This window comes from Linepithema humile, chromosome 1 (assembly GCF_040581485.1).
Source record: "Linepithema humile isolate Giens D197 chromosome 1, Lhum_UNIL_v1.0, whole genome shotgun sequence".
Taxonomy (NCBI): Eukaryota; Metazoa; Arthropoda; class Insecta; order Hymenoptera; family Formicidae; genus Linepithema; species Linepithema humile.
This window is the reverse complement of record NC_090128.1, coordinates 23,225,917-23,247,249: the sequence shown is the minus strand read 5'-3', so window position 1 is coordinate 23,247,249 and position 21,333 is coordinate 23,225,917. Positions and strand designations below refer to the sequence as shown.

The 21,333-nt window shown below is 39.8% G+C and overlaps 1 protein-coding gene across 7 annotated transcripts in view; it reads right to left on the bottom strand.

Moving 5' to 3' along the window:
• The window catches only part of LOC105675837 (insulin-like receptor), a 53,765-nt gene that overhangs the window by 25,856 nt on the left and 6,576 nt on the right, over positions 1 to 21,333 (bottom strand). For 6 of the 7 annotated variants that reach the window (XR_001101314.2, XR_010889732.1, XR_001101315.2 and 3 more), the window contains exon 2: positions 9,480 to 10,601. The exons of the other annotated variant lie outside the window; for it this stretch is intronic. Coding sequence is in view for 3 of the 6 variants with exons in the window: in XM_012373272.2 (XP_012228695.2) it covers positions 9,480 to 10,077 (598 nt within the window). In the remaining 3 variants the exon portion in view is untranslated. The remainder of the gene's footprint in view (positions 1 to 9,479; positions 10,602 to 21,333) is intronic. 7 annotated transcript variants of the gene reach the window in all.

Sequence of the window (21,333 nt, the reverse complement as noted above, 5' to 3'; positions counted from 1 at the left end):
TTAAATTATTCTCTTTAAATTGAAAATGTAAAAACAGTTGCCAAGATTTTCATTACGACCAACGATAAATAAAGAGATTGCGATCTCTTCTTTTTATACTCGCGCAGTTATTTCGCGCAGTCTTTTTCGAACGGCAGGTGATACTCGCTCTACGCGCGATCACTACTTTGTTACAAAAATCCTCGACTAAAACCAGCTGCAAGGACGACGCGCGCCATGAAAGGCAGGCAACCGCGCAGTTATAGTCGACTCGATATGATCGAAGGAATGAGCGATGTGCAGTGGCTAAAAAGAACCGCGTAAAAATATATTCAACCATATTTCACACACATGTCCTTCGTACGACTAACGTCATCACTCGAGTAACGATGAATATAAATCGCATAATAAGTTCCGTAAAACTGGTCTCTCTATTCGAGTAAAGCTCTTTACTGGAATTTCATCGTTGGAACGGTGAGAGATAAAAGCATCGACCATGCGGAAGATGAAACGGTCCTATGCTTCCTTCATACCTTTATAAATAAACAGATTGTTCCGCGATCGATAATTCGGCCAAGGTTTCGGGTGCGATACCGCGACCATGCATCCTCGAAAAAGCTGACGAATTGTCGCCTACAGAATGTTCCAAAATCGCTGCACGTCTTTTTAACGCGCAAATTGTTTAATCAATCTAAAAGAAGTTATCTATTCAAGCGAGAATGCGTGAATAATTTTACCTCTGTGAAGTTGGCCCCCCATTTTTCAAAATAAAAAAAAATGATTAGAGTTCTGGATGCCCCCCGAGGAGTTCTAGAGTTCTCAGACCATTTTAGAAAGAGTTCTGCCATTTAAAGTAAAGAAAACACCATTTGAAAAATGGGGGGGCTAACTTCACGGCGCCCCCCATTATGTAAAAAATCCAAATTTTTTAATAGTTCTGAGTAGATTTCAAATAGTTCTATAGTTCTAGATAAGATTCAAAAATAGTTCTGCTCGAAATACTACGTAAATTAAATTTGAAATTCTCGACTTAGAAAACGAAAAATAGCGAGAACTCGTTCAATTTTGATTTTAGCGTTTCGAGCCTTAAGGATAATCGTTAGAACTCGTGAGGGGCTATACAGAACTCTCAACAGAACTGCCGGTTACCGAGAAAAAAATTTTTTTCCTGTAGGACTTAAAAATTTTTCGAATCCGAACCTTCAACCATCGAGAACTTTTTTATTTCGCCTCTGAGCGCTTCGAGTGTTAATAATTATTGTTACAACTCTTCGGGGGGCGTCCAGAACTCTCATCAGAACTGCCGGTTACCAAGAAAAAATTTTTTTTCTTGTAAGACTTAGAAATTTTTTGAATCCGAAACTTCAACCATCGAGAACTTTTTTATTTCACCTCTGAGCGTTACGAGTGTTAATAATTATCGTTAGAACTCTTCGGGGGGCGTCCAGAACTCTCATCAGAACTGCCGGTTACCAAGAAAAAATTTTTTTTTTTATAAGAGAAATTTTTCGAATCCGAAACTTCAACCATTGAGAACTTTTTTATTTCGCCTCTAAGCGTTACGAGTGTTAACAATTATCGTTAGAACTCTTCAGGGGGCGTCCAGAACTCTTATCAGAACTGCCGGTTACCGAGAAAAAATTTTTTTTTCTGTAAGGCTTAGAAATTTTTCGAATCCGAAACTTCAACCATTGAGAACTTTTTTATTTCGCCTCTGAGCGTTAGGAATGTTAATAATTATCGTTAGAACTCTTCGGGGGGCGTCCAGAACTCTTATCAGAACTGCCGGTTACCAAGAAAAAATTTTTCAGCAATCAATGACGACATAATTGCACGAAAAGATGCAACGTGCAATAATTGCAAAAAGCGCATTAGCCGTACCATTTTATACGGATCTCATTTGATTATTGATACAAGCATTTACAGTGATACCAACTACAGACAGGCCCAAAATATTGATGCTAAACATGAGTATCCTTTGCACAATATAACAAAACTTGTTGCTATTGATGACAATCGCTACAGTTTAGCAGGAGTCATTTCATATACTCAATACGGCAGTTCTAATAATGGACATTACATCGCATTTACATATACCGGAAATAATTGGTTCAAATATGATGATATGGCGTCAAAACGATCTGTGGCAAATGCAAACGAAGAAATATGTCCGCATGTGGTTATTTATGTAAAGCATTAATCCAAAGTAATTTTTTAAACATGAATAAAAAACTATTTCACGGTAACCGGCAGTTCTTTTGAGAGTTCTGGACGCCCCCCGAAGAGTTCTAACGATAATTATCAACACTCGTAACGCTCAGAGGCGAAATAAAAAAGTTCTCGATGGTTGAAGTTTCGGATTCAAAAAATTTCTAAGTCTTACAAGAAAAAAAATTTTTTCTTGGTAACCGGCAGTTCTGATGAGAGTTCTGGACGCCCCCCGAAGAGTTCTAACGATAATTATGAACACTCGTAACGCTCAGAGGTGAAATAAAAAAGTTCTCAATGGTTGAAGTTTCGGATTCAAAAAATTTCTAAGTCTTACAGAAAAAAAATTTTTTCTTGGTAACCGGCAGTTCTGATAAGAGTTCTGGACGCCCCCCGAAGAGTTGTAACAATAATTATTAACACTCGAAGCGCTCAGAGGCGAAATAAAAAAGTTCTCGATGGTTGAAGGTTCGGATTCGAAAAATTTTTAAGTCCTACAGGAAAAAAATTTTTTTCTCGGTAACCGGCAGTTCTGTTGAGAGTTCTGTATAGCCCCTCACGAGTTCTAACGATTATCCTTAAGGCTCGAAACGCTAAAATCAAAATTGAACGAGTTCTCGCTATTTTTCGTTTTCTAAGTCGAGAATTTCAAATTTAATTTACGTAGTATTTCGAGCAGAACTATTTTTGAATCTTATCTAGAACTATAGAACTATTTGAAATCTACTCAGAACTATTAAAAAATTTGGATTTTTTACATAATGGGGGGCGCCGTGAAGTTAGCCCCCCCATTTTTCAAATGGTGTTTTCTTTACTTTAAATGGCAGAACTCTTTCTAAAATGGTCTGAGAACTCTAGAACTCCTCGGGGGGCATCCAGAACTCTAATCATTTTTTTTTATTTTGAAAAATGGGGGGCCAACTTCACAGAGGTAATAATTTTTGAATTACAAGCGATCGGGAAAGAAAAACTTTTATTGCGAATTAAGCTTCGGACAGCGAAAATGAATAATAAAGTTAAATTCCATAGTTAATTTCACGCGAAGCTTAATAGAATCTTAATTTGCAATAAAGGATGAACTCCCCTGACATTTTCACTAAGGAAAAGTTGATTCTAAATTGATGAAATTATCCGTCATTATAGATATTCATGGAGAGAAACTCTGTACGATAGTACGATCAATTGTATTTAATAACGATGTAATTGTGTGTGCGTGTGTGTATGTATTTAGTCCGCCAATGCTCTTTTAATCAACCATAATTTTCACAATTTTTATACATTTTTAATCAATGTCAGCAATAAAAATTATAAGACTAAAAATATATCGCACAGCACGGCGCTATAAATAAGCAAATAACCTGCGTAAACGCTCATCAGTTTCTCGTGCTTGTGGCTCGTTAAATTTCAACAAAAGCCGGAAGCCATTGGCTTGGCGCCACAGAACTCGTGTCGTGTCGTGCATCGTGTGATGTGATTGTGCGACCAAGCACAACGAATCGTGGCCGTCTTCCGTGCGAAATGTGCTTATACTGGCTGGATAGCTCGATGCTCTAAAAATAACGACGTTTTGCACTTTCCCCGGCCTGAACGAGAGCCTCGATGACGACGCGGCAACGACGATAAACTTGTTAAGCTCGTAAAACTTATTATACCTGTAAAACTTATTACGCTCGTCACTGTCTGCGCATGCGATGCGGTTAGCTGTGAAAATGTATCGTTAACATATCAACGCACGGCGCGCGTTTCTATCGTGTAAGTGTTCACACGCGACGTACATGCGATATATGTGGCGCCAGGTGCAACGCGCAAGCTGAAGGCCATCGAAATCTTCCCCGCATCTTTCATACACCGGAAATCATCGTCTAGACCGTCGTACTTTCTTTTTTTCCCCTGATCAACCGTCGCGACGCACATTCTCGCCTTTGCAGAGACGCGATTGAAATTTCTGCGAACCGCGGTATTTCGGTCTCATCTGAGATCAGACGAGAGCGCAACGTCCTAATGATAATCTTCAAGTATCGCCCTACAGTTTACAAGTTACGAAATTCCGCGGCTAAGCTGCACAAGTTATAAACTATGTCGATACGACCGAAGAGAGTTAACTCGTTTGGTCCATCATGCGGTGCACTATAAACTGATTAAATATGCACCATATTGTCTCGCAGCTAACAATATAGAGTCTGCTTCACTTGTTCCTTACAAGAAAATTTTCATCATAATATTTTCCCGTCAAGAAAAACGTCAATCTATTTATTCAAAGCATTTATCCATCACTCTTTCGGAACGAACGGATGTCATTATGTCATCGGACGACTTCCGTCTCAGTTCGTCGTAAAGAGCTACGCCGCTTAATATTCAAGCTGGCATGCCTTAATTACATCAACCTTCTCCATCCCTTCGCGATTCCGGACCTTTCCCCGGACCTTTTCACCCTATTCGCATCTCTCTTTCACGTACGGTCTTCTTCCTCCGTGTCGCCGGTAACGCATTTCCCATTAGCTCAGCTAGACACGAGTCTAGAACGCCACGAGATGCAAAATTCCAAGCAAAGCAATTTAAATAACCGTTTAGCCGTCGCGGTATAACTTTACGTCTATGATTGCTACGAATCTATTTTTAAAAGTAAATAAATTTCAAAATGCGAAGTTGCGATATAAATATATTCTTCGCATCGTATTAAGAACGCACAGATGCGCGTATATTTATAGCAAAGACGTCGTAAATGCAAATCTAGTTGGTCCTTTTTATTCCCGCGTTCCCACTGCAATTTATTAATAATAGAAAGAAAACGAATGCATCTGTTTCTACATCGTTAAACCTTAATTAGCCTCAAACAGGCAACGTCCGATTTTGAATAAAAACGAGCGAACCGGTTCGCGCGTTTTTTACGCTCCTCTTCCTTACGTCGCGCTTTCGAAATTGTTGCACGTGAGAGAAATATGTGGAATAAAAAAGCAAAAAAAATAAAAAATGGAGAGACAAATTGCAGTTATTTGCCTATTTTATTTCAACAAAAGCTAGTAAAAAACGTAAAAATGGTAGTAGAATATAACGGCAATTTGCCTTTCTACACTCTCTATTCTGAATCTCTGCCCAGTTTCTGCCTGGCGTTAAAGGCGGTTAACGATATCGAGCAGACGGCGCGGAAACTGCACGGCGTCCTCGACTCAATTCGGTGATGAGACCGGCGGGAGAAGAGAGCAGGGAGATAACGCGGCGCAAGGGGCGACCTCGAGAGAGGCATTTCGTGCATCGCGTCGCAAGAATGCCATCGGCTCTGTTGTTCTCACGACGAAGTAGGCCGTCTTTTTGTGGCGGAGTATGCGCGCCCAGTCCCAACGGGATTTGCCTTCTTCCCTCCCCTCTCCACATATCCCATTTTCTCTCGGTTTTCTCTTCGTTTTCTCTATTCTCTGCTCGGTCGTTTTTGCCTGCTCCCCATTCTCCATGAATCTTTTGCCTACTTGAGAGAGCGCCCCATCGAATTAGATCGTCTCTTTGCCAAAAGCAACCGAGAGAAAATTGAGCAAACGATGCACGACGGTTCTTTCCATGTTTAGATGAGAAGTTGAATTTTTTGCCGCATAAAATTTTCATCAAATTTTCTAGTTAACTCGAGCAATCTCGCAGCGACGATTTATTAAATTGTATCATAAAACTGTCATTTTCTGCCTCCGTTAATTCGTGTGTCAACTTGATTGATTTTGCCTCTCCTTTTGCGGCCAAGTGTCGAAAAATGGAAACTTTTAAGTCCGCTGCAAAACCTGAAATTTTGTGGATTAGTCTCACTATGACAAATCCCCTGATTTAAGATGGATTTGGGACGTCTTCGAGATTCTTTTTCTAATTTCAAATCTCCAGAACGGAATTTTTCGAACTACCCACCGGATGATCCTTTCGCCAACAAAGCTCTCTTGACAGGCCGATTTAATTTTCTACCTGCCTCAGCTGCACATTTATATTTCTACCTGCTCCAATTTGAATTCATATAAAGGCATTTGCAATTCTTTTCATAAAAAAATCATATTGTTCATCTTTGTGAGGAAAATTAACAATAGACAGTTCGTTCATTACAGACAATTCAATAGAACAATACCTTTGTAAATTGTTCATAGCATTCATGGTTAATAATTAATGCTTTTAATTATTAACCGGAAATATACTTTTATATCAGCTATATTAATTGCGATCATTTATCAAAACCGTCGGTCACGAGCAATTTCAAGTGGTGCTATTTCGATACTTATTCTCAGCATATATAGCGTGTTACAACAAGATATCGAATAATAGCAACTCTTAAACGATCTCAGAACTGGAAACTTTACAACTCTAAATTATACAGAAAATAAATGAATAATTCAAAATACTGATTGCAATACCAAATGCCATATTTTTTTATCTTTTGTATTTGTTAGATGTCAGATAAATAAAAAAAATAATCAATATTTTGTCTAAAAAGAACCATTCACACACACAACGAAAATCGTAAAAAACGGTAAATTGTCTGAGAGACCTTTTGTCGCAGTAAACGCGTCGTCGACTTTTTTCACGTCGGCTGTTCAAAATGAATTTTACGTGTTAATTAAAAGCACAATGGAGTAAAAGCATTTTCCTCGGGCGGCCATACCAGATGGGAATTTCAAGACTGCAACTGTGTTCAGGTGAAACGCGACTAAAGTTCATTCATAAAGTTTCTCGGAACACACGTGTTTGGGGAAAACGCCTAACATTAGAAACTCCACAAAATATATTGGTACGAATTAAGGAACATTCCTAGCGGGGTTAATGAGCGCGTGACACCATTTTTACGGACGAAATACCGGTGGGATAATTTGACACACCTTTATGTCTACGTATATTTCACTCTCTAGATATACGTGATCCGCCGTCCGGCATTTGCGTCATTGCACACATCTCGAGAATATTTGACGATGATGAAACGCTTTTAGAAAAACTTTGCACGATATTATTTGAAATCACTCGCTCGGTCAGATTTTTTTCTATCGTCATCAGCGGAGGTAAATAAGCATCTATTTCTTTCACTTTATCAATTATGTGCGAGCTTGACGTTAATGTATTGAGTTAATGTATCGTTAATGTATCATTAAATTATCGAGTCAAGACTGGGTTACGAGAAGATTTTGAAATAGAAGAGTCAATTGGTATTTATCATTCTACACTCAACTGTATTTGCTGAGATCGATAGGCATTATTGTAATCAAAAATAAGACAATGGGTCTATCGCTGGTTACAATAGCTGTCGTAAACTTATCTTGAGCGTCATTTTAGATAACATTCCATTCCATGGACATTCCACATCGGTTTTTGAAACCTGTTATATGCTTTCTACTAAATAGTAAACCGGAGTTTACGTACATATGCATATTCATCTGTATTCTTACGTTCATTACGTTTATATATAATTATTTAATCACGAGTTTATACTTTTTTTTTACAAAGAGTTTACTGTCACGAATGATTCATTTAGGAAAATATCTAAAATATCTTATTCAGTAAAGAAATTCTATTTGTATTTCATCTAGATTAATTAAAATAAAAATAAAAATTGATTATATTATATATTCTGTGCAAGTTTTATATTATTAGATCTTTGAACAATCGATAATATAATTAAATGTGATAGAAAAAATTTCTACATCATTTCACAGACTGCAAAGATAGCAATTGAGAAATCAATAATCGCAATTTCAGCGAATCGCACACATGTCAAACCACTATTACGAGGACATGCACCTTAGCCGTCGAGACCACCGCTGCCGCCGCTTTATATTATAAAGCAGGCTTGCGCGTAGGCGACTCAGACTTCCAGGAATCAACGGTAGAGTCTGAGGAGGACGGAATATAAAACCAGTCGCGATAATCTCTTGGGTGCACTCTAAAACGTGCTCGGCCGCGGTCCGATCTTCTCTCGCCGTTCTGCGGCGTTTCTCATTTCGAGGTAACGAATGTTACGCTAATCTCAACAAAAAATCGCCATTAGCGCACGATGTCGTTGATCATTCTACTTCATATATTGTACAAGATATCGGATTATGTAAATGTTAATTTAATCTGCCGTTTGAACAGCACACTTCGATAAACATGGAAGATGTATAATTCCACGCTAAACAATTGTCGGTGCAAATGATAAGTAAATATTGAAAGTACTCGAACAAGTTAACATGTAACCGAGCATAGCGAAAAGGGAGCTGAAATATTCGCAAGGAATTTACGACTGCTAGTACCGTCTAGACGATGGGTTGATAACCGTTTTATCGATCCGACATAGTCCGCCGCGAAATTTCAGTAATTGGAATATTGTGTATCCGTGCTGTCACGTCTCGGATAATTTTCATTGCTATCAAATTATGATTTTCCTCGAAAGGACAGTTGTTCACATTTAAACGCAATCGTATGCATAGAAATTTCTTTACTTAGATTTTGCAGCTAATTGGCAACCATATAAAACGCCGTGCGAGTAACGCGGGAAAACTGTTGCACCAACGTGTTGTGAGCGTGTATGTTGTAAACGTATATTTTTACGGATTATTTGCAAGCGATTCCTTTCTCGCGTATTACGTGTACGCGCTACGCGCCCGCGTCGTTAATTTGTCACTTTGTAATGAGTGTGACACGGAAAGTCAATATTATCGCGTCGGAATTGCTTTCTTTCTGTACGCGAAGTGTTACGACATCGCCGCGGCTTGTGTATCAGTGAATGTAATCTCTCGGCATCTTTTCAACATTCGAACAGAAATTGTGTCATTCATATCTGCTATGTGCATAAAATCAAGGTATGTAAATTGATGTTTAATAGCGAGTGAAGAAGCGAGTGAAATAGAAACGGTTCAAACACATTTCACAGAACTAACAGACTGTGTCACCTAGTCATCGGTCATCGGTCATCAGAATCGGAGAAAAAGGGAACAACAAAAGCCTGATTCTTTATGAAGTAAATATGCGCATCACAATGGCGAAGTTCCGAGCGGAGAAGTTTCGTCGACTTTATTTCTCTTTGTATATTATACATGCTTTGACAATGTGTGCCTTCGCGTGCTACATCACTCTTTTCAAGATTTTCGAAGCTTTATGCGGACATAAAAGTTCGACCAACACCGTAGTAAGCTGTTGCTTCACGTTATAAACTTATACATTTTCTCTTCGCGTCAAAAGTAATTCGCGCCAATTACTTGTGTACAATAATTTAAAATTAGTTTATAGAATTTTAAAAAGAAATGTGAATCGATAATAACGATGTTCGTTTAGATACATAGAAAAAAAGCCGCACTTACCTCCGTCTGTGTTAAAAGATTTGACGGTGCTTATGTTTTTCTGCGCTGCTGCGAGACCGGGATGGATCACCATTGATACCATGGCTAACAGGAAAACAATCCACATGAGTCTTCGCCACTCCGTCGATTTGGCTTGGAGCCTGCTCGCGAGCTTCCACCGCACGACGTTCGAAGCACATCTCGCGGACGATTCATCGAGTGGGATTCTATCGCACCTCGAAGTTCTATCGCGCTTTTCACCACTTGCTTTCGAATCACTTGTCAACGAGTTATTTTCGTCGCGTCTTCGTCTCGATGGCCAGTCGGCCATGCGGCTGTCCTCTGTCCGTATCGCGTCCACTAGATCGAAATGTCCATCCGTTCGACCGCGAAGACGCTCGCAGAGATCGCACGCCATCGTCGACGTCGGTGTCGGCAGGTGCGACGCGCCGTCGGCGTCCTCGAACGCCGCGTCGTGATCCGATGATGACAGACAGTGGCAATAGTAAGCGGTGGAGCGAGTCTCCGAAGAAAATGCAGCACTGCTCGACCCGTCCTCATCGAACGCCGCATCACCGCAGAATCTACGCGCGTGACACGCGACCGGAGAAGACTTCATTGTCGCCCCGTTCTCGGAAGAACGAAAATTTCTCTCGCGATGGAAAAGGGACGCTGCGCTTATCACGAATTTGGGGGGAGAACGTCGGCGTTTCGCTTGTGCCTTCTCGACGTCGATGCCGTCCTGTTCGTCCGAACGGAGAGCTCGAGCGTCAATGCGGCGACGGACTCGGCAACGGCCGCTCAAAGACGCCGCACATCATTCCTCGACGTTGTTCGAGGCGTGTTTGTCGTTGTCGACTTCGTTGACCCCCTCGTTTACCACATGCGAACCACGAGAAATCTCGTGGGCGTGCCACGAGACTGAGAGTACACGCGTGCGCGCACGCACGAAGATATCAGCCGACCGTGCTCGAAAATCGGCACCGTCGGCGAGTCACCGCACTAAGCAATTCCATGGAATATACGAGACATGTGCCGGTTCGACATTCGCTATCTCGGATTCGGAAATCTCGGCGCCGATTAGTGCACACTGTCCGTAACAATAATCCTGCTTCCTCGGCGATATCCAGACAGTTTGTCGTCCTGAAACAAGAAAAAGCGCAATGTTACATATCCTCCGCGTCTCTTATACGCTCTCGATATAATCGCGAGATTAGATATGCTGCTCCCTCGACATTAATGAGTCGCTCGATATCAACTTTTCATTTAAAAAAAGAAGCCGTAAATCCACTTGCAATTAATTGAAGAAAATGAGATACTTTGTAGGCAAATTAATTTTCATCCTCGTTATAAGATAACACAAGCGCTGCGGAATACACAGCGGAAAAATACACGCGATAAACCTCGAGGATGGCCGTACCGTGGAAATTATAATGGTATAACTTTCACAACGACGCTTATCTAGCCATCAATAAGCAGTAGTTATGGTCATTATTCGCAACGCATGGCGATCACTGGCGCCAAGAGCGTGTCACGTTCATTACGGTCATTATACAAAAACAATAGTCATGAAAGATAAATTGGCGACCATATGCGTTCTTTCAACCAACACACACCGTCGTGCACGAAAAATACAAAAAATCTATATACGTACATATATGTATAATTATATAATATTATAATTATATAAATAATATATAATTATATTATAATAAATATAATTATTATTATAATTGTATATATTAGATTATTTCATGAGTTTTGTCGGTTTTTTTTTTAATCAAAAACTTGACATAATTACAGAAAAGCATTATGAGTTCAATCATCAATGTATTCACTCAAAAAAATAATCTTGCAATAATAGCTAAAATTTTCTAGGTGTAAAAAATTAACTAAAACAGATAAATGATTAGCAACTGTTGTAATATTGCATATGTAATTACTTAATCAGTTTAGATGACAGAAACAGAATATATATCTGTATTGTTTGTGAACTTTAAAAAGAAAGTTTCTCTAAAGCGCCTATCTATATAAGATCAATCACGTGTTAGATCATGCAATGAATAACATTTAGCAATGGTACCTAAATTTTTCAGAAGCTATTGCTATAACATTACTGCTATAAATTCTATATGTGACAAACAATGTTTTCACAGATACGAAAAATAGCGATACATTCTTGTTGCGATATCTAGAAATCTAACTACATCAGCGAAATATTTTTTTGAGTGTTCTCCCTCGTTTTCTATCACGCCTTCCCATTTAGAGAAGCTAACTTTTCTATAACTTATAAAAACTCTGTGATTTAGAATTAAAATAGTCTTCGATGCCATTTTTGACATCATCAAAATTTCTTTCCCGAAACCTCGAGAACCATCTTTGGCATGTCCTTACATCTAGACTTTACGGATAAATCAAATTAATGTTTTTAGTTGCCACTGTTGCTTTATGTTTTTTTTTACGAAATTCATAAAGCATACAATGTCGCAAATGTGCTTAATTTGGGCTTTCGGTTGCCATTCTGTAACCACTGTGTCAATCTTCTTGAAATTTGCACCAATTAAAGATTAAATACTAATAAACAAAATAAACAAGTAAAAAACAACGTGGTTTTGACGGGTAGAGAACAATACTTTACTGAAAATCGATAATGAAATAACGACAGGACTTATGAAACGATCCAATATATATATATACACACACACACGAGCGTCGTGTGATTGCTGCTAATTATATCATTAAGCGCTGACACGAAGATGATTGCAAACGTACTGAAATAACATTCAGCGATGTTACTTTAAGGATATTCAACTTGGCTTTGTCTTATCGTCAGTACGTTAACTTACACGAATGTACGTAATAATATTGTTTTTAACACGATAGTACTTTAGCTCAGAGATAGCCAGGCGCATACACGGAGAAAATTTTATATAAAAAATTACTATGATACGGCAGTAGCCGCGGACCATAAGAGAAATTATAAGCTTAAATACTGGTCCGCGGCTACTACCGTACCTACTAATACCTACTACATACTAATTTTTTATACAATTTTCTCTGTGTAGAAATGCTTTTTTTGGTCTTACATGAATGCTGCTGTAGAATGCATCGACTCTATTGTTTTAGGAATGCAAACTCAATATTTGTTTTAACATTTAGACTAGATAAGAGCGCGTCGACTCTACTGTTTTAGCAATAAAAATTCAATATTTATTTTAACATTTAGACTGGACTGTATATAGAAATTTATTTTAAATCGTACACGTGTTCTGTGCGAAATCACTCTCGCTTCATTAACACGCGAAAAAGAAAAGAACAATCAAACGATATTTTCAACGAAAACTGTATAAATACGTTCAATAACTCGTACGTCAGCTCGCCGGATGGGCGATCCGCCGGCGATAACGCTTTGCGCGAAACACGTTTCGTCGATATTTAGCCCGAGGGTTCCGCAGGGTTTAATCAAACTTGTTTGCTCAGAGTTCTCTTCGGTTTACGCGGATCACGTTGCTATTATTCCTAATGATAAATTATACTCAACAAATCACGTATACACCTCAGCGATTGTATTTAAAATAATTTTCTAATGATTTCAAAATGATGACGTATCTTAAAAATATATTAATTACAAAATAACATTTGCGGGCGCACTATTCGCTTTTATGCAAATTCCATATTCTATACGTTCTTATAACTCTTATCGGAGGTGCAAGTCATGACGTTTCGTAACAATATCTCCAGAAAATATTTGTAACACGTGTGGCAATTATCAAGCAGGGAGGGGAACCTCGAAATCAACGCTCGCCGTAGCAACCGACAGTGTCGTCGTTAATGCATATAAAATCTATCGTGCACAAAGCCATTTGCAGTATATGTCCAGATATATTTTACGTCCCTTGTTGCTAGAGAAACCCTTCACCGAAAGGTAAACCCGCTAAGAGCCATACAGCCAACCAGTTGTGTGTCTAAAGGCAATATTCGCATCGTTTGCAATGCCGACGTCTGGCAAGGCAAACGCTGCTCTTTTCATTATGCGGAAAGCTAAGTGTACATGCATAGACGGCAAAACCGGATGCGACAGGGAAAGAGCACAAAGATTGCTGTGCCGTTTGATAACGACCTCTCGAAAATAAATGGCAGTTATAAGGGGAATTACAACAATGCAATATAAAATGAATTGACATACACGTGCTAACACTTTCATTTATATATCCTCATTATCTCCCGTGTCTTTTATCTTATCTACGTATCTGACTGATGAAATTATTCAATCATAATGCTGTAAAATAATAACGAATATCTCAATCTCAATGAATGTAACATTGAAATATGCCAGAAATCATAATTCATCGTATCGGCGGGAATAAGATTGACTGCGCGATCCCACGGAGCGGTTAAGTGGCTGCAAAATAAAAAAATTTGGAGCGTCCCGTCTGATCGTACAACCGTCTTATCGTGACTCCCGGGTTAAATAACATGATTTGATTAAGCGTAGATTTCTCTTAGTAATAAACGGTAATTGATTTATTGCTTATAAAGAGGGTCACGCTGTCACTAACGAGACGTGTACGTTGCGGCACGTGAGATCGAGAGATTCGATTGTACTCCTACGATCGTGACCTTACAAGCTGCGGACGACAATAAATTGCTAGCATTTTCTAAGAATTCGTTGAATTCTTAGAATTGAATATGATTTGCAGCAGCCCCTTTCTTCTCGAAAGTTACATTATACTTTGCACCCAATATATAAAAGAAAGTCAATGTAAAGAAATAAACGTATAGATATTAAATTATAATTAAATACAATATTAACATTATTAATATTCATTATTTTATGCGGATCTTACAACTTTACTTTCCTACTAATTTTTATATCAGCATTAAAAACACTAATGGATTTTTTACCTCTCTGAAAATTTTTACATAATGTGTTACCTAAAATTAAAACGTTACTTTACGCAACACGGAATTTTTCAGCCACACTTTAATAGGCAGATATGCAAAATCCCAAAAAGGGGTTTATAATCCTCGGACAATGCACGAAAAGCCATAAGACTGAAATTAAAAAAATAAAACAATGTCCCGAAAAGTAATAATCCCAAAATAAGCACATATCAGGGCCAAAAAATGTCCTAACATATGACTTTCTCAAAATACTAAAAAGTAAACAAAATCTCGAAAAATTACAATGCCAAAATTAGTTAAATGGATCGGTTCTCGGCTATCTTCTAAAAACATTCTGAAAGTGTGCATTAATCATTAGTTTTAACCATTATTTCGCATAAATCCATTATAAAAGAGATAAAAACAATTTATCATACACACGAAATAACGCCTTAATAAATAAAGCTATCAAATTTTGACAAATTGAGGTGCGCACAATGTATTTAAATATTCCTGCACCATGACTCAGGAATTGTGGTTGACAGTTTGACATTCCTAAGCGCTTGATATACGTAAAAGATTAAGTTTGAAGTTAAAGGATTAATCTCGGGCGGTCCTCTCGAGATAAACTTGACTTAATGTGTTTTACGATAATGCTGCTGGATATAGTTTTCTAAATAGAAACAATGATTACAGTTAGCAAATTATATTTTTCTAATTTTTGTAAAACTTCCAACGTTTATCGGATAAATATCATGTCTTTATTTAATAAAACTTATACCAATAATCCTACTATTTTTTATACAATATTGTAAACATGAACATTGCGGAATATCAACCAAATTAGAGCGATAATAACGTATTAAACGCATCGCATTGCGATTTGCATAATTGCAATGTTGCATAAATATTACTATGTAATCACGCGGAAAATAGTCACGCAATGTGCGTAGGTCCGCCACCTACGCCATTTTATTCATAGTTTTATTTGCAGTAAATGAAGGCAAATATAGCTTGAGAATATGTTACAGCGCAACACACTCGTCACCGTAACACCAATGATTTCATGCTTGAGCGCAAAAATGTCATATTACAGTTTCAAATGCCATCGAAACATTCATCATTCGATAAGCTCGTCGAAGGCAGCGTTTAATGTTTGTTAGAATAATCTTTAAATGTTGCCCTCTGAACCCTAAAACGTTATGTATTTGGAATGTCGTTTTTTCAATTTATTAAAACAATGTACAACGTGTAACATATTTAACATCGATACAATTCAACTATAATAAAAGTCTGGAAACTGATCATTTTTTTATTACACACTTTGTCGACCAAGTAAAAAATTATTTTTTCTAAGAAACAAACACTTAAAAATTGAATTAAATAAAGTCTAAGAAAATATTTAAATATGACATTTATTCATATATTAAGATTAAATTAATAAGATTAAATCAAGTGAGATTATACACAGTCTGTGTGTGAGTGGCGTGTGAAAAACAGATTGGTAAATCACAAAACGATAAGCGGAATAATCCGACTAAATCGAACTCTGGCAACACGACATACTCAAACTAAATTCCGGAGGCGGACAGTGCGAAAAATCCTTTTATACGGTGATCAGCCTCCACGTCAAAACACGGGGGGGTAAAGATCACGCGTTTCGACGCGGCGTCGCGCGTCTGCAAATAAATGCACGCCTACGTGCTCACGTGTACATATGTGCACACACATCGTCGGCGTGTAGCGTGTTACGCACCGTGTAATGGGTGCGAACGCAGTGGACCGAGCGAGAAACAAGGAAGATGAACGCATCGGGTGAGCGAAGCAGCGGGAAACAAGAGAGCGATGGCGTGGGGCGCAAGAGAGGCAACATCGTCGTAGACGAGGGCAGAGAAGGGAGCGGGTGAGCGGAGCGGCTTCATTCACAGCGCCACGCGTCGCGTCGCGCCGCCTTCTACGACTACTACGCCGTTTTACTACAGGCGGTATTTGTGCTGTCGCATTTGCAGGTTCGCCGACACCCGCCGACGATGTCCGTCGACCGCACGAGTTCGCCGCTTGCCAACCGTCACTCCGCAGCCCTCTCGTTTGGCGTTGATTGAACGATGTACGCCGGAAAAAGACGGCGAACGCGCAACGCTCGATGCGAGTCGTAGATATCGCGGAATTCCCATTGTTCGTCCGAATTGTCGAACGACAATTTTTCACGGTCATAATATAATCCTCGTGGCTTTAGTGATTTTGGTGACTTCTCGCTTCGACAGCGCGATTACGTAACGAACACCACTCGAAAAACATTCCATACGACGATAAATCTGAGACGTACAAAGCTGCATGTAGATTTTCAGCGTGTCGTAATATGGTGCAATTTACCCGCGTGCTAGCTTGCAACTCGACGCGATCGATCGATGCACCGAGAAAATATATATGCGGTTAATTGGATGTAGTTACACTGGAGTACATTACAATGTCGCTTATGACAGATATAAAGTGAGCGGAACGCAGATATCATCATCTACAAATATAAGCGCGCAAATATCTACGATAAATGATATCATTTCGATAAATTGACTTCCTCGCAAACTAATAAGACGGGAACTACGTAGTCAAGGACGACGAGAGATAAGTTTGCGTATCTTCGTGCTCTTCTGAAGACGCGCTCTCTCATAACGCGTTAAGTTCGCTTATCTTTCTTCCTCGTTTAAGCGACGCTTTCGTTCTCGTCGTTCCGTCTTTGTCTCACTGGTTTCTCTCCGTTCCTTCGGCGGAGACCAAGTGGCAGACTGAATGGGAGGAGATGGCCAAAGCGCACCGTTCCTCGCCGTGGCATACGCTCGACACGGTTCGCGAATTTCTCCCTCGTACCGGCGTGGCTTCACCACGCTATCTCGGGCCAATCGAAGACGAGGACGGTATACGCGCTCGCCTCAACCTACGATGTTTAAGGGCGGTATTCATAGTCCGTTCTTATATTCAAAATCGTCTTAAGCACGAACTTATATTCGCTCTCTTCGTCAGACACAATCTATGTGTGACGAAGAGAGCGAATATAAGTCCGTGCTTAAGACAATCTTAAATATAAGAACGGACTATGAATACCGGCCTAAGTACGGTCGCAAGACTCGCGCTGCGGTCTCGTCTCTGCTTGTTTATTCGTGCATTCCGGCTTGTCGTCGCCATTGTCGCCAGCCCACTGCCATCGTGCCACTGACGAGCAGTCATTGTGCCAGATTTCACGGCGAAGATCGCTCCTAATTGCTTTTCTCTATTTTCGCAGATCTTGAATTTTTCAGACAGTCGCGTCTTTGCGCTGACTTGCTCTCGTTTACTTCCGTTACCACTCTTCATATGATTAAAAAAAAAAGTGATAAGAAAGATCGCCTTGCTGGCAGTTTCTTCGTCGTTTGAATTTCTACCGCTTTTATCGCTGTCGTCATCGCGCTCGACAGTCTTCTTATTCGTTATTGAAGATATCGTCATCTAATATAATCGGAGTTGTTGTCTCTGGCGTACGTCATACCACGACGCTGTGTCATCCAACGGCACGATGACTGCACGTGGCTTCGCTTAACAGTGAATCAAACGCACGGAGATGTAAAACAAAAAATTTACATTTTCTCATATGGTTTCATATCGCAATTATTTTTTACTTCGTGTACAAACTAAGCAAATTTCTGAAAATATTCTAGCAAATGGATTAATAACTTTTATCAATCGCTGTTAATTTTACTAAATTAAATCTAATTAAATTGATCTCGTGACATTTCTAGTTGCAACTCAATGAAATTAAGATTAAATTTTGCGTTGCTAAGAAAGATTGCGAAAAACAGAACAACTGTATTCCAATGTTATCGCACCAGATTCGAAACCTGACGCTCTCTCTTCTCGCAGAGCGAAGGTCGCGATGCTACCGCGCTATCACCGTTACCGTGTTATCAATATGGCATCGAAAATATTTTTCTCAAGATAAATAATCATATGATGTTTTCTAAAGCATCATTTTAAAATAATGGGCATGTGCTTTGGAAAACACGAGCCCTAGCTCTTATGATAAAAACCACGAGACGTAGTTATTCTCGAGAAGCGACAAATGCACTATCTTTATCACTGTCCAAATAAAAATTACGCGCGTACATGTGCACCAAAAGCAAGTATAGCGATTTTTCGCTCGAGTTCCACGCAGATCTTTCATGCTTTCAAAAAATTCTACTAAAAATATTCTTCGCGCAAATCTTCGCGAAGAGCGATCGTGAACTCTTTCACTAAGGACAGTTTTATTTGATTCATGGGATAAACGAGATCACGTCGTTACCGTGATATTTATAACAGGACTTGAAAGTGCTATAAATACGAGATTACAGCGCGATAGACGCCGCACGTACGATAGACGTAATTTTCATATCTACAACATTGCAGATATATTGAAATGCGATAATTAACGTACCGTATATTTTTCGTGTTTGCAGCATCGAGAATTCTCTCGACGATAATTACACTGCAATCCATGAATTTTACAAGAGGAAAATTACGCGAAATTGCGCGATATTGAAAAATATGAAGGTATGCAACAAATTATTGGATTTGTCTTCACATTTCGCTGTATCATCATTAATTAAGAATTTTGCATATTTATTTGTTATTTACGTTTATTAAAAGCGCTGTGAAACAAGCCGCACGCAGCGTTATGTTACGTTTCAAATAAATATACGTACAACGTTACGCTTTCAGCGACGTCAAAATAGCGTCATATTCGAGAGAATGCGCTAAAACGAAACAACATTGCGGGATAATTTCAACTTGGTGTTTTAACAGCGGCACGGTTGCCAAACAAAAGCGAATTACATCACGTTTGAGTATCGAGACGCCGTAATGTGCGATAAAATGGTTTACTCTTAACGCCTCGACGATTGAGAATCGCTGTCGTCCGAGGGTAGTTGAGTGAACCAGGGCGTGGGTGCACTGTGTGCGTGTGGGAGAGGAAAGTAGTGGTAAGTAAGTGTATGATACTACGCCGCAGTATAAGGGGTGGACGATCGATGCGAGCCAAAACATTGTCACATGCCTGACGCGCGAGACCCCCCTTTACACAGAACTACCATCGCGCGCGCGGCCTAATAATACGTTTTATGCTGAACAATTTCGCATGTGTCCTACCCGATAGACCAGGTAGACCGACGTGAGCTACGTCGAACCTGCGATATAATCGCGCGATCGATCCACCGTCCCTGATCTTCCGTGTGCTTTATACGCCAGCCTTCGTGTATGGCGGTGTGCCATTTTGACGTGCATAAAACGGCAGAACGGCGAAACAATGCCAAAACTCTTGCGAGTTCGAGGCAACGTGTAATCAGTACAGTCATAATGTTACGTTATACGATGTAAAATGACGTTAGGCGAACCAAATTTATATGTCGGGTTGAATAACTTTTGGCCGCACAATCGCGTCGTTATTCATTTTTACTGCTCGTATAAGTCGTTAACAATTAATAACCGCGACAGATAATGACCGAAAGTAAAAAAGCCGAATTATCGGTTTCTTCGGTGTAAGTTTAATAAAAATTCACATTTCTCGAATGCTGGCTTCACAGATCTCATATAATCGAGACGATATTCTAAATGATATATTATATTGTTGATAAATTGGCCCCCTTACAAAGACGTATGATCGAAACGCGTGCGGAATGATCACGAGTGTCAATTCGCGTGCAGCATAAATAATGGAGGGAATAGGTCGCGTAATGTTTCACATAACCGCGACATTGCATTGCCAATTGCCTCGCGGAAAGCCGTTAGAAAGCGGATCTAGATGCGGAACGTGGATCGGAATGCGAAATAATTCTTTAACAAGCGTGCTGGAATTGCCCAACGCATGAAATGTTGCCTGATTAAGCTGAGGCGCTGTACGGCGCTACTACGGGCTGGAGTGGCAGAAACGAATTACGATGCACGCGTGCAGAGAAGCAAAATATTATTCCACGACAAAGTCGTACATCACATTCGAGCGTTCGATATCGTATTGGTGCGTGAGCTGAGATAAGTGGATATTTATAGTTGCTCCGACCATGTCCCGAATTTGAACGATATGGAAAACACATTTGAACGATGGCCGAAGAAAGCGGTATTTCCCAGAATATCGACGCTGCACTTATTCAATGCGCCTGCATCCCTGGGTTAGAAGCACATCATCGGGGAAACTCGGACAATGCGATGAATTTCCGAGTTTTCGTCCGCGATATGCGCGCATCTATTCTAGCCGCAAACCGTTCAAGGTTCCGTTGATCTATTCTGACGCACGCGGAGAATTCCAGAGAAACTCATTGTAGCCAATGACATACACGTGCGCGCAATGGACGAGTATGTGGGCCGTGTGAGCTACGATAACTGGAATCTCCACTCGGGAAAGACAGCCGGAAGCGGTTCGAATGTAGTCACAATGACCGATTCGACGCGCGCAAACCGCGATACATTCAATAGCTTCGTACCTGTATCAGTGGAAAACGGTATTTTTTTCGGCAGATAACCGAAATCAATCGCGAACTTTACGATTCGATAACTTCGCACCGCGAACAAACGAGCGCAACATCGTTATTTGCGTCAATATAAAGCTGTTGTTATTGTTAATTCAATATCAAGTAACGATTCGTTCGTTTATTCGTTCGTTCGTTAAACTATTTGATTACTTTCAGATTAAATCTTATGGAAGTCTATATCCAGACGTGCAAGAGGTTTTATTATAAAGCGAACTTTATCCCCGAGCATATATTTATCGCGACACGCGATATAAAACGTCGCTCGCCGCAAGATTTACTTACATTTAGCGCGGCCACGTATGTGAGAGAGCGGGACGAAGAGGGAGGAGGGATGAAGGGAGAAAAAAAGGAGCGCGTTCGCAAGACGTCATCTTATCTAATACCTACATCGTGCAGTGTGCTATCGGATATCGCGCTCGAGGTACGCGGCGAGGGGTCGCTGTCCCCGTCGTCGTCTAAGC